At 43.8% G+C, this 27042-nt stretch overlaps 1 protein-coding gene across 1 annotated transcript in view; it reads right to left on the reverse strand.

Moving 5' to 3' along the window:
- tbkbp1 (TBK1 binding protein 1) overlaps positions 1–15082 on the reverse strand; it is a 28339-nt gene extending 13257 nt beyond the window's left edge. Inside the window, exons 1-6 of the mRNA XM_076094131.1 lie at positions 14827–15082; positions 9676–9801; positions 7209–7313; positions 4759–4906; positions 2540–2742; positions 1437–1498 (exon numbers count right to left, since the gene is read on the reverse strand). Coding sequence (XP_075950246.1) covers positions 1437–1498; positions 2540–2742; positions 4759–4906; positions 7209–7313; positions 9676–9801; positions 14827–15069 — 887 coding nt within the window. The 5' untranslated portion in view covers positions 15070–15082. The remainder of the gene's footprint in view (positions 1–1436; positions 1499–2539; positions 2743–4758; positions 4907–7208; positions 7314–9675; positions 9802–14826) is intronic.
- Between the last annotated feature and the right edge of the window lie 11960 nt (positions 15083–27042).

Genomic DNA, 27042 nt, shown 5'->3' on the forward strand with positions numbered 1-27042 from the left:
GGGGGGGGTGCGCAGTGTGGCTTGTGGTTGGTGAGGGCATCCCATTCACGTAATACTAGTTCTGAGTGATGCACACAAAAAAGTCATTTCATTTGACTGGTTGTAAGATTACAGCCACAAAGGAGAGGAAAGAAACATAACGAATGGAAGAGAACATTTGTTTTGCTTTTTAGAAGGTGAAAGGAATACTTTACCCCCGAAAATGACGATTCATATATGAAATACTGTGTTACTTTGAATTCTTAAAGAAACGGTTTTAGTGCCTCCACGGTGAACAGAGAATACAAAAGTGGAAAAAAAGTCTTGATGAATTGAAGTAAAGTAAAACCGCAAAACTAGATCAAAACGTCCGTTAACAAACTCTAAAACAACTCATTCCAATGCTCACTACTTCACAAACACATGCATCTTCACTAAAACCTCACTATTTAAATTGTAAATAGACTGGATACATTTCACCGCGGAGGCATGTGAGAAGAACAAAAGTTTTCTTCAAGAACTCAAGGTGAGTAACTGATGGTCATGTTGTGGGTGAAGTACACCTTTAAAATGCTGCTGATTATCAGGGCGAAGGTTGTGTGTTAATGTGCTCCACAGCACACGCAAAACCCTCCCTATCAATCTGTGCAGTTTACTCTAAATGAGCCCAATTACAAGAAAAAGCAGCAGGAAGCAGAGGAGAGGCACTGTAGGTTCTCAGTGGGAGTTAGTGATATTGTTGAGTAAAACCAAAAGGTGACCAAGGTCTGGAAAAAAGCAGTAGTCTTCCACCACACACTCAGTACCAACCTCTCTGTGCTGCCAGAGTTTACTTTCAGTTTGTCTCCCCATCGAAACACTTCTGGGGTTTCACTGTGTGGGAGTCATTTGCCCAACCTGCTGTGGTTTTGACTCTTCATCGTACCTGTAGCACCTCGTAAACAGCCACGCAAGATGGGGCAACTTTTATAAAGGCATGAACATGAGCTACTTTCTTTTCTCTCTCGTGTGCTGTAAGCGAGTGGAAACACTTGAATGCCCACTGTTGCTCTTTTGTGTGGTTTCACTTGTAAGAGAGAGGTGGATCGATGCCGTTATAGAGGAAGTGGTTCTGTGCTGTGCTTACACTGCCCCCTACTGCTCAGACTCATCTCTCCTCAGCAAATGTTGAATAAGAAACAATGGTGTTACAGTCGAATGCACTTAGTAAATGCGGCGTTTGTGCACAAAGAAGAACACTCCTTTTAATTAATGCTGGGTTTGAACCCAGTTGGCCAGCGATGGCGAGCTCGTCTTGTTTCTAATGAGGCCTCTGGAGGTCATGTCAGCGGGAGAATCAAGATACAGATGATGCTCAACCAATATCTCTCTCCTTCCTGACACCTTTCCTTCCATCGCTCCTGGTTTCATTTCTTCCCCTCCCTCCCCTCGCCCAGAGATCGGCTGTGGTCACTTACTGCTCATCTCCCACCTTCTTTATCCACTCCACATCACACTGCTTGCACGGAGAAGTCATTTCCTGCCGAAGTAGAGCATGAAATTAGATTAGCATGCAGGTGCTGGTAGAATATTGAACAAAATCTGACAGCAGGAGCGCATCGAGGCAACATGTCTGAAGGTAACATCGTCAGAAATAAAGAGGACGAGGATAATTATTATTCAAGCACTGTGTGTGTGTGTCATTGTGCTACGGTGGACCTTTTTATGGTTTTATGTGTGTAGGTGAAGTCATCCATGAAGCCCAAATATGTTCGCAATGTTGCTCCAACAAAGAGAGAACAACTGTATTGGAACTTAGCACAACGACTGGAAACCGGGTGAAACAGCTAGCCTCGCTCTGTAGCAAGGAAACAAAACCCACCAACCAGAACCAGGCGGCAACCTCCGGTTCTGAAGAGCGAAGCCAACTCTGAAGTGCCTTAAACCTGCATTATCTCTAATGTCCAGCAGGGGGCGACTCCTCTGGTTGTCTATGAGAAAATGACTCTACTTCTCTCTTGATTTATTACCTCAGTAAACATGAGTTTATAGTCCATAAACCAACGGGCTACGGTCACGGTTACTGTGTCTACTTCCTATTAGCAGTCTATGACCAGAACTGTTTATTCCATCCGCACAAAAGCTGTCTCCCCCCGTTTCCAGTCTTTGTGCAGAGCTAAGCTCATCGGTTGCTGGCGGTAGCTTCATATTTAATGTTGTATCGATCTTCACATCTCACTCGCGAACTGTTCCTTTATGTACAATATTGAGTGCAGCACTAGATATTTACACCCTCCGCCCCTGGTGCTTTAAAGCTGTTTGAATGATGTTGTTGTTATTGGATGACCACCACTGGGAATGTGCAGCCCAGAATCCCGGCAGCACCCAATTCACACCAACGTTCAAGGTAAAGAATCTGTGTCTTTAATAGTAATCCGGGGTAATGCAGGATCGTCCGATACATCTAATGTTCTGGGGATGGATTTGACATTTCTCTTAATACTTCTCACACATCACTCAGGACAAAACAAGGAATGTATCACAAGAACAGCACTGCTTCTCTGACAACATCAACACTGACCCGGTCCCTCTGGCTGTTCTGCAGCATCCTCATGTCCTCCTTCAGTCTCTCACACTCCCCCTTCAGCTCCTCTTCCCTCCGACACGCCCCCTGGGCCTCGTGCCGCGCCCCCTCCAGCTCAGCCTCCAGCCGCTGCAGCTTCAGGTCGGACAGGGCGTCCAGGCTACGGGAGCTCTGGAGGGTCAAAGCTGGACAGTCCAGCACTGGGAGCAAAAAGAGAGAGAGAGAGAAATGAAAATACTTAATTTTCACTGCTTTTGGCCCTGACTAATGCAGCGTTCTTTCTAATCTTCTGTCCACGGTTGTTGTACAATAGATGAGTATGAGAGAGCAGAGGAGCTGACTTCTTCCAAGGGCAGCGTCTTTCACTTTGTACCTGGGTGATGTGATGTGCGTGGGCATGTTAGTGATTCAGCTCTGCTCACAAAGACTCACACTCAGTCCTTGAGCCAGAAGACACTGGAGCGGCGCATCGTCTTTTATATCCCAGCTCCTCCTGCCTCCTCTTGTGCACACATACTGTACACGGATATCTTCCCACATTCATAGACGCACACGCCGCTCTTAATCAACAATAATACCTTGCAAGCTCTGACTCCTCACACACAAAATGAAGGCGAGACACTGCAGGCAAAAACATTGTTTATCATGCACTGATCGATTGTGGGAATCTTCTTTTAAGACTGGAGGAAAGAAAACATTCAAAATACACATTTATTTCACTACTTTGTCTATTTGTGTCTGTAGATTTCTCCTAAACTCACCAAAAGTTACCATTAGACAATGCCTCATTTGCATATTTGATTCAATTTGACAGCAGTTTAATAGTATAGATCTGATTCCAGAGAGGAGAGAAGTGACAGTGACGTAAAAATGCCTGATTCTTTATGTATGAGGGGGGGCATCTGTTGAGGTGGCGGTGACACATTTCTTCCAGTTTTCCATCAGCCACCCACGACGTCTAAAGTTTAGCACAATCTACTGGACTGCATGTTTTATCTTCTGTGCTGCAGTCTCAAAATGAGGGAATCTGCTGACTTGGTGAAGCTTTAGAAGAATTAAAGGTTTTATTCACATGCTTTTTAAAAAGAATGTATTGAAAAGCAGTGAAAGCAGTGTGAGTGACCTGCCTTTGTTTGCATCGTAATAATTTGACTTGTCTCGCAGGTTTTCCAGCATTTGGTGACACAGACTGATTACAATAGAGATCACTCGGCTGTACAGATGGAAGCAACGGGCTGAACGATACTGAGAAATCCTCCAAATATACCGCACCAGGCACTGACAAATGTTTGGATTTTGGAGGTCTCTATTCCTGCGGCTGTGATTGAGGAGCTGGAACAAAATGTCCAAGCTGGTTCTCTCCAACAGGCCGAGGATTAACTTGACCTCCGTGTTTTTTTCTGGCCAGATTTTGGGATTTGATGGCAGAGAAAAGATGAGCAGTGATTAACTGAGATGGTGTCTCGGCTGGTTAAATGTATTTTGTACTGATACTGTGCTGGTACTTTGTGCTGTATTTATCTTACAGTAACTAAAATGCGTTTTAGAGTTGAGTGGTGAATGTGTGTTGTTTGCTAAACACATTGAAGCTTGACATTGAAATACAACACGCTATTATCAACCACCTGCTCCCAGAATGCACCTGTGAAAACACCTGTAAGCAGTTAGATTATTTATTTTATTTTACAGAGAGAGTTAGAGGACTATAGCTGTAAGATACTGTATTTTTTATTTACAGTACAATACTGTAATGTTAATGTCATTTTCAGTTAAAGTAAATGTGTGTTTATAAGTATTGGGAACAAACATTTGTGTTTTAAGTCTATAGACTCAGATAATAGTGTTTGATAGCAGTTGTTGACAAAGCTATTTATTTGGTCACTTTTAGAAGAGTTTGAGATTAAAATCTCTTTTTCAAGGGAGACCTTGCTTTTGCAAGAGATGTGAGACAGTTTATATTTTGTGTTCGAGTTTCGATAAATAGAGGCCCCTGTTGCACAAATTATGTTTTAACAATTGCAACAACCAGTAAACACTACGGTTCTCTCTGAAAATGGCGATAACCTCAGTAATGATGGTAGCAGGAATCGTCGTTGGCTGTGTTGTAACCATCAGAACCTATTGACAGTAAAACCAGAATACCCACACATCTCAGCTACAGATTGAGGTGATGGAGGAGATGGAGGAGATGGAGGAGAGAGGCGACCGTCACTCACTGTGTGCGTCGGGGCCGGCGTGCAGCTGCAGGTACTGCATGTCTTTGCTGTGCAGCTGCATGTTGAGTTTCTGCAGCGAGTTGTCCCTCTGCCTCAGAGCCGACTCCAGGCCCAGGGTACGCTCCACGTGCTTCTCCACCAGGCCGGTCTGCAATCACACACATTCATTTTATTCTAATCCACCAATTGCATTACGACTACACAGGATCCAAACACGTACAGAGGTTATATACCAAACGTCTTTGATGGTGGGCCACAAACAGACACAATATAACTACAAGGAGTCAAGGGCCAAACTAAAGTAAATGTGTAGTTTTTAACCAGATACACTGCAAGAAGGTCTGCTTCTCAACCAGAAGACCCCGTGTGCCATGGACAATTACATCTTTATCAAAATAACTACGCTACAATACTAGAACAGGCAGAACTGGTGAATGAAAAAGAGGTTAAGACAGATAATTTCACAAAGTGTTTAAACTTGGATGTAGAAACGGTGGAATTTATTTAAAAAACAGCTCAAGAAATATTCTAGTTTATTTTTAAAAGTTCAATAAATGGCCGGCCCTGTTCCTTTGCCACTTCTGTCCTGCGACACACAGCCAGGCCACTTTGCTTCTTTGTAAACTGCTAAAAGCCAGTTTGATATTTGTGAATACTAGTGTTATCATATCAGCGCCAGGATATGAATGTATATTACAGATGCTGATATTTAGGATCCTTGAACATGTCAACAGTTTATCCTAAACTTTGTTCTTGGTGAAATGTTCTTTTTCTTAGTTCTTCCTTTTCATTATGCAAAATACACACACGATAAAATACATATTCATAACATACAAATATGATGCAGCTTAGTGAGTGAGTGCACTGCTGGAAGGCTAAAGGTCGAGCCACAGACTCGGGGTGACATTGAGACACTGTGGCAGCTCCAACATCGTTGGCGCACCTCGTCCCCGTCATCGCATAAAAACTGCTGAGGCTGCTCGGCGTGAGCTGCTCGACGGACTTCACTGTCATATGAGAGGGTTTATTATCACAGAGGGGTTCTGGGAAAGAGCAGCCAGCCAATCTGTTCAGTTGGAAGGCGTCTGCCTGGTCTGCAGCCACGTTGATTTGTAGCTCCGCCACAGAAATGTGTTCGTCCTCACAGTTTGAAATACGCACGTGTCTAAATGAAAGGAGTCGGAGCATGAAGCTAAAACACAAATCGGTGTATGTTTTTTTTAAATGATGGAAAGTTGCTGCATCTTGGACAACAAACAATAATTGAATCATTTAGAGATTTATGTGTCCTTCCAGTCGATCATGTGTCGTCTCTGAAAGGACTTTTCTCTCTGAAGGGCTGTTGACTCAGAATAAGAAGTGATGAAACGGGTTTGCTCAGAGGGCAATTACTCTGAAATGAGCAGTGTTGTCGAGAGTGCCGAGTTAAATGCACTTCATGAAGTGACTCTTTTCTTTTTGGTCGTACTATCAGAGGGACGAATGTAACAGTAGAGAGAAAAAGCAGATGTTTTGTTTTGAAGTTTGTTACAGAAATACAGAAGAATTTATCAAGAATCTGATGTTGTTTTTAGTTTCGTTTCTGTATGACTGCTATGACGGACAGATGCCCTTTAATTCAGTATCGCACTGGCATTAAGACTGGGGACTTGCAAGAGAGAGTCTTTTTTCTAAATCAAAGCAGCAGATGCAGAGAGATATCCTACATTTCCCATAGTGCAACTTGATTGCATCCTTCATTAGATCCCCTCCACCTGCCCGTGCAAACCTTTGTGACGCAGGTTTTCAGTTTTGAATCTGCTCGGCGGTTCACTTTAAATGTGTCGGATGGTTTCCAGCTCATGGCTCTGGATTTGTGCACGCTGGCTGAGAGAGCTGCAGGAATCCTAAAACCCGGAAGAGAGTCAGCAATTTGCTGTCCGACAGCAAGATAAAGCGGTGAGAATATTCTAAATATAGAGAACACGTAAACAGATATTTCCTTTAGGTGGCAAAATTTAGTTTTGCAGCTGCAAACTGCCGGTAACACTGTGACTATGGATAAATCCCTCATACAAGCCCTTTTAAAACATCTGAACTATCCCTTTACCAAAGAGTGGTGTTCATTTGTGAAGATTGTCTTGCTGAACAAAACGTGTAAGCGTCATAATCGTTTGAAGCACCACACTTTGGGAATCCCTGGTCTAGAACATTACTGCCATTGTGTAGCGTTAAGACTGAAGTAGAACCAAAACGTCACAAACATCTCTGCCCACACGTGTCCACACACTTCTGGCCACATGGTGCTAACTAAAATATGATCATCTCTCATGTTCATCGCCAGTACATCATGTCGTCCATGCCAGCGTTTACATTTCATATTCAGCAGAATGTGAAGCTGTAAGGATTTATTAATTAATGGGCCATATGGCTTCTGCACGCGGTGCAGCGGACCGAGTCACGTCTCTGACCATCTTGTCGAGGTCCCTCTGGAGGTTGCTCTTCTCCATGTGGATCTTCTCGTAGGCCTGGATCACGTCCTCCAGCTGCTCCTCTCTCTCCTTTCTCTTCTGGAGCTGAAGCAGCGAGGTACAGACGAACAAAAAGAACATCAACAATAACAAAGGCTTGACATACATTTACCTTTTGTTCCCTTCTTTGTCAGTTTTCAAACTTCCTCCCAAAAGAGAGCGAGGGAGAGGAAATAAAACTTCCATTTCCTCTTAGAAGCTGTTGTGTAACCAAGCAAATTTAGGACACGGAAATCCTGACACCTCAGCACGCACGCCTCCCCCATCTCGACAAACGGGCGAATGATGATTTCCACAACCATCTTCAGCACTGTTTTGAATAATGAATTTCTCGGTGTCTTGCTGATCCATCACGCTGTGGCTTAATGAGGGGGTGAATGTCGCGGGATGGCATAATCACATGCTCTCTGACAGGTCTGAGAGCGGCGGCGCGGCGCTCCGGGTTGAGTGAAAAGGGGGAGCTTTTTAAAGCAGAGCGAGGAAGTGTTGAAGAATACGGTCACTTTGGACAACTGAGTGAGAGGGAGATAAACAAGAGAGGACAAAGAGGGTCGCTGCTGTGTGCAGCATGTCTATAGTAACGTATGCTTGTAGGAAAAGCGGCACCGAGGTGTTGGAAGGCTTGTCAACAGCATCGTGACTGAGAGGAGGGAGATTGTAATACCCAAAGATGTTCTCGTTATCACGTCTTTACATTTTCACCTCAGTCTGGATTGGGTGTGTGGGAGGGGTTTGTTGTTTCAAACAGACCTCTTGGGTTCAAAGCTGGTTTTGTTCTAGTTTTCAGCTTAATTAGTTAGTTTGAAACAGTTGATTTGATTGCAGTGTGTGTTTTCATCACTGAGGCGATGGATTCAAGGTGCCAGTTTGAATGTTGTTGAGAGGAGAGTAAAGACGAGGAGGGTCGCTAAAACGGCTGATATAGTTTTCCTTATTTTCATCATTTCGGCCACTGTCTGTATATCAGTTGTGATAAAGTGATGTGAAAGTGAAGCGCTATGCTCTGAGAACACAGTGGCGTTCCAGGTTTCCATGCAAACGTAGTGCAAGTTTGAACCTGAATTTCCAGAGAATCTGCAAAACAAAATGCAAATTAATTTGCGTTTCCACCCACTACTGTTTGTGTCCACTTGTTGAGGGAAGACTGATGCAGTGAACTCTATTTGTTGTCACAAATGCGAAATACGTGGGGTCTCGAGGGGGGGTCCGAGACCCCTTGATGGGTACTTCAGAACCCCTGAAAGCTCTAAAAATCATAAGACAATTATTTGTCACTTGCAATCGTCACTTAAATGTCTTTCAAACGCCTTAATGCCCAGCAGGTTTCATTATTTAAACTGCAAAACATGTGGTCACAAATGCTGTGTGTGTGTGTGTGTGTGTGTGTGTGTGTGTGTGTGTGTGTGTGTGTGTGTGTGTGTGTGTGTGTGTGTGTGTGTGTGTGTGTGTGTGTCCTGTACCAACATGCTCAGCGTGGCACGTTTCCTCCCTCAGAACCATGTGACCTTGTGTGTCCCACGCTAATCTCTTCTGCTGCTCCCTTAAACCATTTCCTTCCTCTTTCTTGCTCTCTAGCTCTTTCTATTTTGTATTTTTCTTTACCGCTACCAGTTTTACCACTGCCTTCCTGTGTCGGTCGTTTCTCATTTCTATTTCCCCATGCTCTCATTCACACGGTCATAGAAAATAGAGTTGCAAGCGAGGCGAACGAGCAGTCCAAGTACATTAAGGGCGCTGCCATTCTCCGCTCTACACTCAAGTACAGAGTGGAAAAGTAGTAAAACGGATTCCTTTGGAGTACCGTCTGTGAGTAATGTGCACACATCTTGTTTTATATTTTAAATCAAGTGTATGAAGCAGGATGTAAAACCAATCAATTTCATTTATACTTAACTTTACTTTAACTTTACGACTATCAGTGTACAGCTAAAAGACGGATGTAAATCAAATCCTTCGCACTGCTAGAAAATGGACGGGCTCAGAGTTTAGCATGATACGGAGTTACAGAGGACTGTGGCTCCACACACACGCCTCCCTCATGGGTGGATTATGAGACGGTGGGACCCTGGTCACAGACATGCATTTTGTAGCCATTTTGAGTCTCTTTGTTGTTTTGTGTCTACTTGTAGTCATTTTCAGTCTCTTTGTAGGTGTTTTATGTTTCTTTGTGGTCATTTTGAGTTTCTTTTTAGTTGCTCTGTGTCTCTTTGCAGTTGCTTTATGTCTCACGTATTTTGTTTTTCTTCAAAGAAAAGATTAGAATTAGATTTTGCATGTATTGTTAAAAGACCGTGGCTGTGATCTAAAAGGGTTTTAAAGGCATTTTTCATTTCATCTCGACTCACACGGCGCTCACAATCAGCCCCCCCCCCCCCCCCCCCCCCCCCGTCCTCATCTCTCCTCTCACCTCGTGGGTCAGGACGTTGACTCTCTGCTGCAGGCTGCCATTTTCTGAGTGCAGCAGCGCCGTCTCCTTGCTCTCAAAGGAGCAGTAGGAGTTGGTGTCCTCCCCAAACTCATTGATCATGGGGAACTGCAGAAACAGAGAAGAAGTGAATCACATTAAAGAACCATAGAATTAGACGTGTTATGATCAGACTAAGAGTGTAGAGAACAAGGATGCAGTGCTTATTTATGCTTTTTTTGTTTTTCCTCCTGTTTTCTGCAATTTTTTATGATTTCACGCTGAGATCATGAAAGATTAATCTTGTATCAACTGCTTCTGTTTGGCCCAGATATCACTCAGAGGATCAGCGTCTTTTAACTCATGTCATGTTCTTTTTTTTCCAACATGAACTAGATTTTATTTTCCCCTTCTCCTAAAGTAATCTGTGAAGTTACAGCAAGTATTACATCTGGGACGGGCGTGTGACTCGGCTGCTGTTTGTCCGTCCATCAGTTACTTTGTTGTTCCTTCTGTTCATATTTCTGAAAAGATGAATACTTTTTCAAAATGAGAGTTGGTTCTCCAACTTTCTTTTTCTTAATTTTTTTTTGCCAATCACGATATCTCAGAAATTATACATCAGATTTTCTTAAATCAGTCCACTGTGTCATTTTCATAAATATACTGATTAGGCAAAAGGGAACAGCTGGCAATATTTTATGTTTAATTAGTGTCAACAAACCCAATTAAAAGACCAAAACCAACTATAAATGAGTTTGTCTCTGAATACATTCTGACTTCCTGTCGGTGGCTCGTTGGTTTCTACTGAAGATGTAAATCTTTATAAACAGCTCACAAACGTATAGTTAGATTTTTACAAAAGGCTCAGTAGTTTCATTAAACAGCTGGTCCCTGTAGTTTTTAACAAACGTTACTTACACAGAATGAAATAGCGCATTTGTTCGGGACTATTTTCAGCGGCGGATTAATTCACATTAGGTGTTCTAGTGAGTATTTGTGGCAGCAGGACTGTGTGTGTGTGTGTGTGATGGAGTCAGAATAAACTACAGCGTGTGTGTGGGTGTGATGGAGTCAGAATAAACTACAGTGTGTGTGTTCATGGTGATGAAGGAGCAACAGTGAAGCTCACTGATGTGTTTTTAATGGAGCTCTGTGGCTCGGAGGAGAGATATCAAGCTTTGATGCACTCACAATACATATTAGACACAAAGAATATTATCATTATGACTATCATTATTATTGTTAATGTCAGTGTTATTGTTTTTGTTGTCAATGTTAATATTATTATATATCATTTACATCTTATTGCTGCACCACTCATGATTCATGGGGGAAGAGATATTAACTGTTTTATATGAAATGAGGTATAGCTGTGATGCTGCAGCATTACAGATAAACATTTATATTATGCAGAAATAATTGCATTTTCATGCAGATACGATCGATTATGTAACCATAACTATGCATTTATGGGCTGTACCGCTGTTGTTTTACTTGTGAAGTGAGCGATGTGTCTAGTTATGGTGCTAAACTGTTGTCTGGTTGCAGACTCCTGTGATAGAAAACACACACGACAAGTTATATAACTGCAAGTGGTTCGACCTAAATGAACACATTTACATTTAGAGTGCCTGCCGTAAGCAGGGAGGGTTTCTCATTTTCCGTACGAAGTCGTTGCAGCTGATGCAATGTCTATTTGAGGAGCAAACAACCCTTTTCCATTTAGCAGAACACCTCTCTGCTCAGTTAACAGTAAATGTTCGCAACAAGGGCAAAACCCCCCCCAGGAGTTCCAAGACTCCTCGTACCGCAGAGCATCGGGAGCGCTAACGACCTCACTGCAACCCATGTTCAAAGTAGCAGGAAAGCACTTCCATCTGCGTCATTACAGCAGCTGTACTCGGGCATCTTGTGTGTGGAGAAAAGCCTGCAACAACACTTTCCTTTCCTTTAAAAAAAGGAAAAAGGATTTAGCCTTTTCAGGAGCCAATATGATGATTATATTGATTGATTTTCCAAATTAAAAAAGGCACTTGCTATATTTACAGAGTCACAGGTGTGACCGCTCCGACGCCAAACAGCCAACATCTGCACCTGCTCGCCCCCAAACACCAACACCTGTCTCTTTGGGAATGGGCCCGAACAAACTGCCGCCTGCGAGTAAGTCAACAGCGATGTGGCAGCTTGCAGCCCTCAGTAACAGCTGCTCACTAACAGGACGCAGGATTTCTGCTCTGACACGTACGTCAGGAGAGGGAAGACAAAGTCAAACTGCATTTCCATCAATTTCTTAACTGGAAAAACTGGATTTACCTTCCGCCAACCTGTCACGTTGCAGTTTACATCCATGTCTGTCCTAAAATGTCATCACTTCACCATTTTATCCTGTTAAACATTTGTGTGACATTATCATAATTAGCTTATGAATTCTTGAGTTATGGCCAAGAACATGATTTGTGAAGTCACGGCGTTGCTGAATTATCACGTTCACGACAGAGTAGCCGACAAAAACACAATGCCTCCGACCACAGCTGCTGCCGGTGAGGAGGCATAAAACAATAAATCAATCATAAATACATTAGAAGCATCAGCACTAATCCTCCGCTGTTTGAATTCAACTCAAACATCACAGATGATTTAGTTTCCCCTTCCGACCTTATCGCTCGTAGACCAAGATGCAGCAACAGCTTGCATCTTTTTGGGAATTCCTCAGCATCTCAAGTACAGCAGCCTCTCTGACGACTTTTTGTCATTTGAAGCTTTTCGTTCTCTTTCCTCTCAGACAAGAAACGAGTGCTTCTCATACTCATCCTCTCTCTCTCTCTCTGTCTGTCTCCGTCTCTCTCTCTCTGTCTCTCTCTCTCGCTCCGTCTCTCTCTCTATCTGTCTGTCTCTGTCTCTCTCTCTCTGTATGTCTGTCTGTCTCTATGTGTCCGTCTCTCTCTCAGTCTGTCTCTCTCTCCCCCTCTCTCTCTCTCTCTCCGTCTCTCTCTCTGTCTCGCTGTCTGTCTGTCTCTCTCTGTCTCTGTCTGTCTCTGTCTCTCTCTCCCTCTCTCTCTGTCTGTCTCTCCCTCTCTGTCTGTCTCTCTCTCTCTCCGTCCCTCTCTCTGTCTGTCTGTCTCTCTCTCTATCTGTCTGTCTCTGTGAACAGCACAGCTTGTTAAAAGTTCTCATGAACCTGAAGTAAAGGCAGCACTAGCAGAAGGCAGAGTGGGTACATTACATCATATCATTCCTAGAAAAAGGGAAACACCACACACTCGTATTAATATGAAGAACATCCATTATTTTTTTTCGGTAATCCTCCTTTGTTCTTAATTTCAGTAATGTATCTCTCCCTTGCTCTCTGCATCGTTATCTCCTTTTACTCCCTCGTTCCTCTTCATCTCTCCGTGTCTTACGCTGCATCTTTCCGCTCGTTTAACTCCTTCTTTCCACTTATTTTTTTCCGCTTTTCCTCACTTTCTGTCCTCCCACGCTATTCCTTGACGCTACCTTCCCCCCACTGTATATGTGTCCGTTGGCTCAGCAACTGCTAAGAGGTGGATTTCTGCCTCACCTGCTTTCTCATCCAACCGGAGAAAAAGTGCTCTGGTTTCCGCCACCAGGCAATCAGGCAATCAGGCCTGGCTTTGCTGAAATGTTACTTTACTGAAATGTTATCTAAAATGACATCCAGAGTAACGTTGTGAAGAGTGAGATAAGACTTGTGCAGCTCATTTTCTCTGCTCCCTCATGACGCTCTGGATGAGCTCTGGACTCCCTTTGACGAGAGCATTCTTCATAAACACGTAGCTATTTCCCCGCTGAATCCATTTCACCGACAATCTTTGTTTTACTTTATTAATAAAACCAATATTGGATTGTCTGAAATTATAACAGGCACTTGTCACAGTTTTCTGCCATTTTATAGACTAAATAAATTGATGAACCAAGAACAAAAAGTGTATTATAATCGGACGACTGTGGCTAAGTGGATAGCAGGGCCGTCTTTCAATCAGAGGGTCGGCGGTTCAATCCCCGTCTCCGCTAGTCGCATGTCGATGTGTCCTTGAGCAAGACACTTAACCCCAAAATTGCTCCCGTAGTTGTGCCTACGGTGTAGAAATGTGATAGAATCTGAATTGTAAGTCGCTTTGGATAAAAGCGTCTGCTAAATGACTGTAATGTAATAATCGATAATGTGAATAGTTGCAGCCGTAATATCGACGCGTTGCCTTCATGCTGTCTCAAGCAAACCCAAGAAAAATCTACACACAACCACGTCTTCCCTTAACACTTCTTATATTCTGACTCTGTGTGTGTGTATATATATATATATAGTTCCTCCACATTAAGCCTACATACTACATTCCTGTCTACATTCAGCTTGTACATTTTACAATCACTGTACACCCGTACACTGGACACCTGTATTTGATGTCTTATATTATCTTTTTGTATCGTATCTTTTGTGTGATTTTCTTTATGTAGATATTTAAGAGGATTGTTGGAGGGAGCCTGAGATTTGCTTCTCTGTAATTGTTGTGCACATGACAATGAATAACTTGAAGAGCCCGTTCAGCAGCGCCGCTCTACGACCCGGGACGGGTTTGTTGACCAATCCGCCGGCTCTGCCGACTCAGTTTGCATACCGAGGTCCAATTACAATGTGGATGAAATCAGTTAAATCCAAAACCTTCAGACCTTTCCTCAATATCTATATTTCCATGTACAGATTGCATGTTATTACCAGGTGTAAGTGGGGTCCATGGTCTGTGTTTGCTCCTGTGAGCGACTAATTCAGTGTCAACGAGAGCTTATGTGTGCAGAACTCTTTTTATAGCTGCTCCGTTTGCTCCGTTGGCTCCCAGTGCTCCTCACGGTTGTTGCTCTATATTATTTTTTACTTAAACATGAGTTCTTTCTCCTGTTTGTTCCCCGCTGGTCCCGGATCAAAGCCCACCAAAGCGTGCTCGCCTTTTATCTTTGTGTACAATCTCCCTGCCTCCATCATGCTTTCAGGGTGGACGGCTAACTCCAATTTTTAAAAGACTAATAAATCAAAAAAACAAGCTGGCCTCATCCTTGTCTGCACTGGGACAACATTATTAACGGTTAATAGAAATGCTGATATTTGACTTTGTGAGCATTGAAGTGACAGCTCTTCACCTTGATCTCGTAGATCTTGAGCTTCCTCTTGTTGCTGGTGTTCTCGCGCTCCAGCAGGGCCAGCCTCGTCTTGATCTCCTGGTAGGCGCTGATGAGGGCGAAGTGGGAGGCCGAGTAGACGTCGTCGGGGGACGAGGAGTGCCACGCCACGCCGCCGCAGCCGTCGTCCTTCAGGCCCCCGGCATCGCCGCCGCCGCCTCCTCCCAGGAGCCCCAGCTCCCCTCCGCCGAACAGAGACTGCATCGCTCAGGGCCTCAACCTGGAGACAGACGGTTATTTACTCGTGAATTATTAAATCACCAGATTGCTTCCATTCAATTTAATGTACCTGCCAAGAAATAAAAACACCATTTCATAATCTCGGCATGGGTCAACTGTCGGTGCCACTGCAGCAGCGCTGACGACATCAAGCAGGCGGCTACTCGGAAACAAACAAAGCAGAACAAAGCAGTCGGTCGGATTTCTGGCACACACAGTGTGAAATATTCAAAAGCAGAGTGAGTACAGAGAGAAAGAGACGGGAGGCAGGCGCTGTTATTCCATGAGAAATTTAAAAATGACTCAGTGAATAATTGTACATTCATCAGACAAGGCCCTGAGTCACATTATCACATTGAGTTTGTTTGTGTGCACAGGTTTGATTTGGGATATTTACATTGAAACAAAGAGATTCATTCATCTCCCTGTTTCATCAGGTTGTTGTTCAGACTTTAGAAGGCGGCGTGGCGGCGCATCAAGTCGGTGCAAAGATGGACGGCAGTGGACGCGAATAGATGGAGATTTGTCCAAAAAAGCGAAGTGAAGACACCATGTGAACATGTTTTGTAATGCTTCGGCTTCATGACTCCAAACCAGGAATGTTCAGAACGACAGAGAAAAGGAGGACAATAACAGAAAGAGCTGGAGTCCTTGGAAAGTTCTGAGATCAGTCACGATGCTGAGCTGACACACACACACACACACACACACACACACACACACACACACATGTTGCCACCTATAGCAAATATCAAGTTATCACATTGTCGTCAATAAACAGTCTATCGCTGTGGTTCCCAAATATTTTTCAAACCACAGCACCCCTCCACACAGTTTATTTTTTTAATGGCACTTAGCTTTCAGAGAACACTTCTTTGTCTCTTGAGGACTGAGATGTATCAGCGTTGCTTTGAGTCTATTTACAGCCGCAGGTCGCTATCTCCTACTGTTGTGGGTCTAGAACACTCTGAGTGAGTGAGTGAGTGAGTGAGTGAGTGAGTGAGTGGCCACGAAAGACCAACGAACCACAACAAGTTAAACGGAACAAAAGAAGTGAAAGTGCAGGCGGACAGCTGAACAAAGACCTGAAGCTCTGTATGAGCCGAGGACTCCGGTGATAATTATCTGTAGGTGAGATTATAAAGTATTACAATTATGGGAATTATAAAACACTAGGATCCTTGAGAAAACAAAAGTCAGCGAGTGACATAGCAATTATCAAGTATTACTACATACTTGATAATTACTACAGGTGCATGAGTAACAGTGCATGTACGTAAGAGTCTGGTTCGTGCTCTTGTTCCATTTAACAGCACTTAAAGCAACATGAGCAGTGAAAGCCTGCGCTCCTTGAGTGGCGTGATAAATGAACTGGGTACTTAGCATGGTACCCCCCCCCCCCCCCCCTAAAGACTGCTGTCAAAAGTGATGAATGGTGCCTGTGATGTCCCCGCCCTCTTTTTTTATGCAGCCACAAAAGGGGACATTTGCACAAAAGTCGTAGTAGACGATGTAGCTGTGGAACACGGAGAGCGCTTTTCATTTACGGGTGCTGATGGAGTTACACAACAGTGATTTGATGCATACTGGAATGGATGCCTTTCTGACTCCCAGCACTGCCTTGTGAGTCAGCGATTGCCTACTGAGCTATTTTCATCTGCTCCCTTCCTCCACGGTTGCTATTTTCCTTGTGTTTTAAGAGAGAGGGGGATAAAGCCTCAGCCAATCTACGGCTCTTTTTCTTGCTGGTCTAACAGGATGATCCAAAAGCACTCCCACGAGCGCACAAACACACGTCTGTGCACATGCTGCCCAAAAATAAAAATGCACAGAGGAACAGTCGCACAAAGACAAAATGGAAGCAAAAGAAACGGTGTGCCGGTCTCTGTGCCGGTCACCTGCAGCTGCATGGAGACAGGCGTTTACACTGGGATGACATGGTATCATAAAAAAACAACAGAAACGGTGCTGCTGACTTTCCTCACTAGAAGAAAAAACCCAGTAATGGAACATGTATATTAAAAGGCTGAGCTTTCACCTTGCTGTTATGTAGTGACCACACATTAAAAAATCCTACGGACGCGGCGTTCGCCATCCGCCTACGTTCAGGCTCGAGGACATAATCATCCATACACCACAAATCTGATGAAATCGCCAAGTGGATGTTATTATTCAATTGCGTGTGGAGCACCTTTTCACAGGCTGCTTGATAATAACAGACTCATTTCCATAAAACAGCGTTTCCCAAACTTCTTTTTACAAAGTACAAACCATCCAAACCTCACAATTAGAAATGCTCCGATACTGATGTTGAATATTGGCCTGATGCAGATTAAAGTAGCAGCATACAGAAGATATCTCCTACTACATCGACCAGGTCACAACGCTTAAAAAAGGTGCACTGGTCCCTGATAGATGGCTAAATGTGGCCTCTGACTGGATGAAATAAAGGACCGGGACACGGGAACATCCATTTTGTCTGAGCTCCTCTCAGTGGCAGCACAGAAATGAGGCATTTATCTCTCACACACACACACACACACACACACACACACACACACACACACACACACACACACACACACCTCCGACTAAGCTCCCCTTTCTCGATCCCTCTCTTGCTCTCTGCTCCTCTACCCAAAATATCCCTCATCCGGCTCCTCCTCCGTCTCCATCACAAACCATCCACTCCATCTCCTGGACCTCTGGGCTCATTTGCTGAGGCCCCCCCCCCCCCCCCCGAGACTGTAGAAGTGAACGCGTATACGCTTCGCTCCCAGCCAGCTCCCTGCTTCATTACAGCGATTACCTAAAGAAGTCGTACATTACCCGAGGCCCACATGGCATACGTTGTCCCACCTAGACTACCACTAGTGGACCTGGAAAGGCTGCAGCCGTGAACTGAGCGCGTGACTCTGAGGAGCGATTGTGTTCGTTACCTACATGTGGCGGCAAATTTAACACAAAATATCTATTATTAAATCAATATTTCGGTACTGTATCGAAATTCAAAATTGTATTTTCATCCTTACTTGTTTACCTGACAGTCTGTTCAGTTCTCCAAACATTTAGCAATAGTTTATTAATATTTGGAAATAGTATTATTCTTTGAACTGAACTTCAGAAGAGAAGTTGTAACATTGATGTACCCTCGATTAAACGAGACGTACAGCAGCTGGAGTATCCAGCGCGGTACCAAGAGTTGAACAGAACAAGACTCATCCATTTAGAAACATTCTTAACCCAATCAAATCCCAGAGCTGGTGCTCTCTGTAAATAATGCAAGTCACAGTTTTATAATCCTTTGAGGAGATGAAGCAACATGATTCTTCCTTCTGTCTGTGTGGGCCAGTTAGTAATGGAGGCCAGCTGTGGACCATAATGGAGCAAATCTCTTCCTACAGATGTTAATATTGATGCTTTCTGTTCTGGCTCCTGCTTTATGGAACGACCCTTTAATGGGTTACAAGCTACATAATCATACGTTATTTATTTAGCTTGTGTATATTCAAGGTTCTGTGAATAGAGAGATGCAGGGATGACGTATTTTTGTTGTTTATTTTCCATTGGATTTTTGATTATTGAAGAAAATAAACTCTGTGGCAGATGAACGTTTATGATACTTACACGTTTTGTTCATCAAGATAATCTTCACGAATGAACACCTCTTTTATGATGTTTGAAGCGTGAACACAATCAGCAGCAGTAAGAAGCTAACGTTAGGCTATGAACTCCACCACGGTCACATGACTTCACGTCTCCTCCACTAGGCTAAAGGAGGACTAGTGTTCTAGTGAGGACGCTTAGTCGTCTCATTTACACTCTTTTTTAAGACACGTAAAAGCTTCTAAACTCACCAGAGGGGTGTTTACTGACCTATTTTAAATCAGAGAACTCAACTTTAAAATCTCTCTATCTTGTGTTAAACACAGACCTTATTTTAGACATATAACCAAACACACATTCACATTGAAGTCGAGACGTAGGAACTAGAAGTGCAAAAATGCTGATTTATTTTTGGGTTTTAGGACTCGTTCCTGCAGCACTCTGTCGTTCACACGACGAGCGACAAAGCAAAAGGCTACAAGTCATCGTCGATGGAAGTCAGCGCCTTAGAAACGAGCGACAATATATATCCGCCACGCTTGGCCGTTTTGTAGCTTTGTGGCTTCTTGTGTGAACATAGCATATTTATTTCTGTGTCTCTTTTGCATCCCAGAGCATAAATATATGAGCGCAGCAGAAATCCTGCCAGCTGGGTCGGGGCTGGGTTTTGCTGTGATAACAGAACCAGGACCAAAGAGGAAGCCGGGGAGAGAGTCTGCACAGTGTGTGATTTTAATGTTGGATCTTGTATAAGGGAGATGCAACCACTCTCTGGCTCAAAATGTTTGTCTCTCTTTCACCATCGAACCTCTAGGTACCTTTTTTTTCTCCCTTTTCGTCCCGCCCTTCCTCTGTCCCCTCCTTTCATTTCCTCCCTCCTCCCTGTCTGGCACTGTAACACAGTCCAGCTCTTCTCAAAGCCACCCTGTGATCCCCACGGGCTGAACATTTGGCACCTCTGACTCAGACAGTATGTCTGTGAATGGAGAGTCCAGGGCAGAGAGGGGGGTGTGCCCCCCCAATGCTTCCATAATGCCGAGCTTTGCTCCGCTGCACCGGTTTACTCTGCAAAAGCCTCGTGCTCACGGAGCTGGACGGTCCAACACACACACTGAGAACCTTTTAACATGCCAGCAGGTACCGATGATCCACCTCTTTGCCCATTTTTAGAGGGAGGCTTTGTCGTCACTGCCGAGATGCCACTTTGAGCTGATCGGTGACGTCACGGAGACTACGTTAATATTTTATACAGTTTTAATTTCAGTTTCAAATCTGTAGACAGCAAACCAATGAGTGATGTCACGGCTACTACAGTCACAGTCCGTGGTTTAGCATTGGCCATAGTTAGCTCGTCATATCTAATCCAATCACGGGACGAGATTCGTCAAGACTACCACCTAGAAGACACCGTGTACTCTTAAAACACATACTGTACTATACACACAGCTCAGCTCAGCAGCCACGTGCCACTGCTGTCCATAACCACACACACACACACACACACACACACACACACACACACACTATACAAAGCCTGTCAGTACAGGAGAAAAAAAACCACCTCTAACAAATACCTCGCTGCGCGCCATGATTCATCACTAGGGGAATCAGCCGTGTAGGCAGGCGGACATTGTGTGTGTGTGTGTGTGTGTGTGTGTGTGTGTGTGTGTGTGTGTGTGTGTGTGTGTGTGTGTGTGTGTGACAGTAAGGCAGCTGCCGTTCAGGAGATTGATGGCAGGGGCAGAATGGAAAAAATGAGCTGTGTTGCTGTATTTTTTTTGTCGCCCGTTTTCTGTCTCCTTCCTCTCTTCGTCCCTCACGTTTCTTTCCACCAGAGCTGTATCGAACCGTCAATCCCTTCCTTGCCTTTTCTCACCCCCTCTTCCCTTCATCTTTCTCCCTGTCATTCATCCTTCTTGGTATTCTACAGCAAAGTTTATCACAGCCCTGCTGAGTGCAGGGAGAGAAAAAAAACCTCTATCTTGACTTTGAATGAGAACTTTCTCCACAAAAGACATTATTCTCCTCATTATTACTACAACCAATCCAATACTTGGATTCCCTCCCTCTGACATCTGAGTCAAAGTCGAGCTAAGCTGCAGCCCAGAGGCAAAGAGCAGAGAGAGAAGGACGGAGAGGACCAGATAAGAAGCCCACCCTCCTCCTCCCAACCTCACTTAGCCTCCATAATTAACCGCGGCCACATAAGCGGTCCTGAACACACGCTGAGTACATGCAATACACACATACATGCTGACAGGGTGAGTGAGTTGGATGACTCACGAGCACTACTGTGTTTCCCCAGAGAAACTAAGCCTGTAATTTGGTCTCAGCTGTTCAAAAGCGCATCAAGAAAGAGAGTGTGAGGTGCTTTCTCACAATGCACCAGCAGGACGGCGTGAAAGATGGCTGCTCGGGACACAAGAGACGCACGTTGTTGTGAGAAGGGAACGTGAGAGAGCTCAGCTCAACGTATCCTCAAACAACGGTTTGTGTGTTATCCTACGAAAAAAGTTACTCCTCATTGTTTGTGCGTTTACCACTGAAAGTCCAGCAACACGTGTCAACTTCTGCTCGTTACATTTATACGGTCTTTTTAAAATAAACTTCCGTTTTCACAGGAAACTCAGTCAGGTTTAGGCAACAAAACTACTTAGTTTGACGAGACAAAAGATCGGTCAAGATTACGTGGATAACATACAAAGAAATGTCACGGGAGATCTATGAATTACAGCGCTGTATTTGTGTAGGTGTTGCTAGGAACGCTGCATGAGAGCAGCCTGAGTTAGCTGTAGAGCTGGAGACCTGGTGGACAAAGTGGATCATTTAGCAGCTAAAGAGCCGTATCAGGAGTCAGTGGTGACAATAGACTGTATATAGAAAGTGGACGTGGTCACGGTGATGTTGTTTTGTGGACTACGATTTTGAAACATTTTTGCCGTCACCATCTTGTTTTTTTGCAAGTGAAAAGAGAGGTTGAGCTAAAAAAACCTAAAACACTTTTTTCTATCTTTATAACTTTTTAATTGTTGGTTCAACAGAACGAGGTCTTTAATGACGTCTTTTTTGGGTTCTGGACATTTCAAAGACTACACAATTCATTGATTCATGTGAAAAATAACCAACACGTCAATAATGAAAAGACTGCCGCCATAATGTAGAGCTGAAGCTTTGTGATGCAATATGTAGCCTTCTGAGCAAAGGGGAGGCTCCGATCCTCTGTGGGGTGTGATGGGTCTTATGGTTTATTTATCAGTGGTTGCTGATTATTAATCTCGGGGCAGTGTGGTTCTAGGTTGGTGGTTTGGTTTAGTGATGCAGCGGTCGTTGTCGGCCGAGTTTTCATAAGCTGCTGCGATGGAGGATCAGTTGGTGAGGACGAAGATCTAATGCAAAGCGTTACAGCGTGCCATGACTTCACAACCTTAACGTGGAAAGTGGTATCAATCAGATCCCATCACACACACACACACACACACACACACTTTGGTGGGCCCCCCGCCTCACAGTAAATTCACACATTAATGCGAGCCGGAGACCTTGACAGCAGGAGCAGCTCGAATCATTCCAGCGCCAGTGGCCCCGACTCGTACTCGGCTCTCACTCTTGTCTTGTTCCCCCGGCATCTAAAGGCCTGCGTGCCTCACAGGACATCACATCCTCCTCCAAAGTGTCTGTTCCGCTGTCATGCACTGACTACAGGACTGATAGTCAAACATACAGGGTTGACACACACACACACACACACACACACGGCTATGAATGACCAAAATAATGGTACCAAAGATGCATGAAATGACAATTAATAAATATAGAGCGTGTAGAAACACAGTTGTTACTCTATCAAAATATTTAAAAAAACACATTATGTATTCATTTATTCTAAGATTTCAATTTCATCCCTATTCAAAGCATTTGAATTGCTCTCCAGAGGAAATTTCCTGAAGACACCAGATGCATGCAAAGCGCACACAAGAAAAGCATACGTAACAGACATACGCACACAGAAGCGTCATTAAATGCAAAGCATAACGTGGTTTTATGAGGACAAGGGCTCCTCCAAAGACAGCTGGAACCCATCACAATACAAAAAATCAATCTTTATCTCAATCTTTATATAACAAATTCAAATCCAATCTCATCCGATAAGAATTATAAAATATACTGTGCATGAAGCTGCAATAAACTGAGGGTCTGGCCTCTATTATTATAAGAATAAAGATCTATGAGAACCTGCTTAAGAGAGAAGTGCTTAATTGGCTCCCAGTGCTGATGTGACAGTCTGTGTGTGCTGATTAATTAATGCTGCTGCTGCTTCTTGTTGGACGAGTCCAGAGACGAGATGATGTGTGAGGGGGGGGAGGGGAACGAGAGCACTGGCTTGGATCAGAAGGAATATATGATCAACGTGAGCATTGCATTGTGGGAGCAAAGCGTGTGTGCTCCCGATGTGTGACATCATCTGTGCACAAAGGCTGCACCTCGGTTCATCCAGGTGACCTCTGAATGAGTGTGTGTGTGTGTGTGTGTGTGTGTGTGTGTGCGCGCGCTCTTCTTTGTGGAGGCTTTAGCACATCACTTTAATGCAGTCAGTGTCCTTTGCAAAGGACACAACCGTCCTCTTCCCCCCTGTCCTCACACACACACACACACACGCACACATTTTACTCAAGTACTGTACGTACTTGTACTTGACTTGAATATATTAATTTCCTGCTACTTTATACATTATGTAAAAAATGTTCTACATTTATTTGATACCTTTCGTTACTTTGTGGATTCAGATTTACAACATAAATTGTGATTTAGTATGATGGATACAGTTAAATGAAACTCACAAGCTACCTGGCAGTATATACAGTAAACATTAAAGTGATGTATATGTGCATCAATAACTATAATTCAATCATATAATGGATATTATTCTGAAATGGATATATTTTGATGCTACAGTGCAACAGTATATAAACTTAAAATAAGAACAAACTTCTCCAGCAGTAAAATGCTGAATGCAGCTTTTACTTGTAGTGGAGTACTTTTACATAAGTAAAGAGTCTGAATACTTCTTCTACCAGCAGTCACCAACACTATCTGACTGCTGAGAAGATTCATATGCTGCTGCCAGCAGAGAGAGAGAGAGAGAGAGAGAGAGAGAGAGAGAGAGAGAGAGAGAGAGAGAGAGAGAGAGAGAGAGAGAGAGAGAGATAATGACAGCAGAGTGAGAGAGAGAGAGAGAGAGAGAGAATAATGACAGCAGAGTGAGAGAGAGAGAGAGAGAGAATAATGACAGCAGAGTGAGAGAGAGAGAGAGAGAATAATGACAGCAGAGTGAGAGAGAGAGAGAGAGAGAATAATGACAGCAGAGTGAGAGAGGCGTGCAACACTTGTTGAGGATAAAGCAAACAACTACAGTAGATTACAGCACAGCTGATATGCCGAACAAAGATAGAAGAGGAGGATGAGGGGAGGAAAGAGAAGGAGGGATGAATGAGAGGTTTCACAGGCTTTCTGTTAATAGGGACATGTAGAAGGGATGCGTTCCACAGCCAATTATTACAACACAGACGCAAGCCACAACAACAGACTTGTCAGGGCATTGAACCCCATATGTTCCAGTTCACCTGTCTCCGCACACTTCACACGTATAGACCTCACCATTAACGGGAGGAACACCATTCATCCACCACACAGAGGAAAAGGCTCCCAGCTTGTTCTTTGTCAGAACATAGTAAGCTTCTGCACACATGTAACACCTCTCTATCTTTGAATCGTCTGGTGTGCAATAAAAGATGCACGGGGACGTGCTGAAAAGAGGTCTTTGAACGTAACATCAACCACACAATAAAAGAAGGTGATACGTGAACGGATCGGGGGAGTGCTACATGAGACAAAATGATGAGGAGAGTATGGAGATGTATGCTGGTGATTTATCGATATCATTGTATTGATTTGCACAGGGAATGATTGTCTGCCTCCTTTGTGTGCAGTTCATCTGGTTATTGGCTTTCAGCACTACGGACAGCAGCCCACACAAGCAGCAACACTACAAAGGCTTTTCTGCAGGAGACACAAAGTGCTTGTACACATTCTTGGACCCTGAATAGATGTGATATTGTTTTAATGAGACAGAAAAGTCTATCAAGTCTGGACTCACCAAGTTTTTCAAGTCAAAATGTTCACATTTTCATGACATTAACGTGGATGTTTCGTTAATCTTGAATGTTCCACTGGCCAGCCGTACCTGTCGATACATTTCTTGGCGTGGCTGCCACGATTGGTCAGTGGAAGAGTGTGAAACTGGTGAAAAGGCATAGCTTGCATGCTAAACACGTTTGCATTACTGCACCCTGCAGTCAGCTGGAAAAAACGCCAGAAAACAATGTTGGAATTGTACGTTTCTGCAACCACGGGACACGTTGAATGTCGACCTTTCTGAACCAAAAATAAGTTCATATCAGCCTCGTATAACTCTTGCAGAAACGCACAATATAAAGTGGTTAATGTTGAGAAACGATTGGTTAGGTTTAGTCACAAAACTACTTGGTTAAGGTTGGACAACGTAGCCTAACAAGGTAGCGTAACAAGGTAGCGTAACAAGGTAGCGTAACAAGGTAGCGTAACAAGGTAGCGTAACGTTTTTGTTGTGCAAAAACCTTTACATTCAACGTATCCGTGGTTTGCAGATACGTACAATTCCGTAATTTCTTCCTGGCGACAGGGCTAGCTGAAATGTGTATCATGTCACACACGTGTGCACAAATGTGTCCTCCTGTTATTAGAAGATAATATATAAACTAAACAGGGACTCGGTCAACATCGCACAACAGCGCCCCAAGTGGCCGAAAATCCCACAGGTCACCTTTAAACTTTGCTGAAGTCAAAGATAACCTTGATATGTATGTCCTCCTCACCTGCACTTGCAAACTAACAAGCAGTTTTCTTCCTGTTTGTCTGCCAGCGACAAGCGAGTCCTCAGTGTTTGTCCGACAAAAACACACCATCAAAGTCCAGGAGGTTGTGAATACAAAGCAGCTGGTCCTCTTTAGTCACTGAAGTAAGTCCACCTCTCTGCTCTGCAAACTAGCTCCAGCACACAGAATACAAACTACTACTCGCTGCCTCCTCTCAGTCTCGCTCAGTACTTGTCTCTCTCTCTCTCTGGCGCCAGCTGTATTTCAGCTACATATTTGTTGGAAATCTATGTGCTGTGCCCAGGTCCTGCTGCAAACACAGTGATTATCCCACACATGAAATTATTCTGTGTGGCCTTTGAGTCAATTTGACGGCAGTTTAATTGTAAGGTCTGATTCCAGGCAGGAAAGATTTGACAGTGTCGTCAATATGCCTCATTCTTTGTGTATGTATCCTCTTTACGAGGAGACATTGTTTTTCATGCATGGGTAGATTCTGAGATTTTGGTATATTTTGCTTCCATAACATGTCTTGTTTCAGACTAGTGGAAAGAAAACATCCAAAATACACATTTAGGTGTTTATTTAACTGACTGCAAATTTCTAAATTCACTAAAAGTAACCATTACATAATGCCTCATTTGCATATTTAAACATAACATTTCGGAAAACTTGTAATACAAAAAACAATTGTCTTAATGTCAATAATCAACTGGGGAAGTTTAATGCTGATATTTGTTAGTTATTTTATTTTTTACCATATTCACCTGCTGAGGATTTATGTTAAGGCTTCAAAATAACAAAAATGTTCCCACAAAAACACCGTCGGGGCATTTCAGACTGTGATATCTTTAGGTGCACCAGAGGGAGTTTAGGCAGTCGAGTGACAAGCAAGTGGGTAACCTGGTTTTTCTGAGACACAAAAAGAATCGTGTGAATCCCCAGCGGGCATGAAGACAAAACGGAATTTCTACTTCTTTCTGGAAGCAGAATATCTCCAGTGTTTCACACACACGAGGTCCTTTCTAGAGGCCATTTCCCTCTCTTTTTACTACAACTCTCTGTGGGTACTTTAGAGCCCTTCTTTCACACACACACACACACACACACACACATAGAGAGAGACGTACGGTGCCTTTTACTCCACATTATGCCTCCACGGTCGGGCACAGAGCCTCGCGTGGGCCGAGAGAGTGAGTGGTCACATTACACTGCAGTTACATCACATTCCTTCAGTCTCCTAAGCAACCAGGTGTCCCTCCAACAACAAAAGCAACTATATAACTGGGTTATGTCACCCCGAGCAGTTGTCGCACAATGTTCACACACAAAAAAAAAACACGTCATCGCGATCCTGCTGTGCGAAAAGGCGGCGGTGGTGTTTGGTGCAGTCGGTGGGGTAAAAACAAGCCGGGACAGGCCAGTGGGAGGTGTGAGTTTG

This window comes from Anarhichas minor, unplaced genomic scaffold, assembly GCF_050575085.1.
Source record: "Anarhichas minor isolate MPS153535 unplaced genomic scaffold, ASM5057508v1 ptg000017l, whole genome shotgun sequence".
In the NCBI taxonomy this organism is placed as follows: Eukaryota; Metazoa; Chordata; class Actinopteri; order Perciformes; family Anarhichadidae; genus Anarhichas; species Anarhichas minor.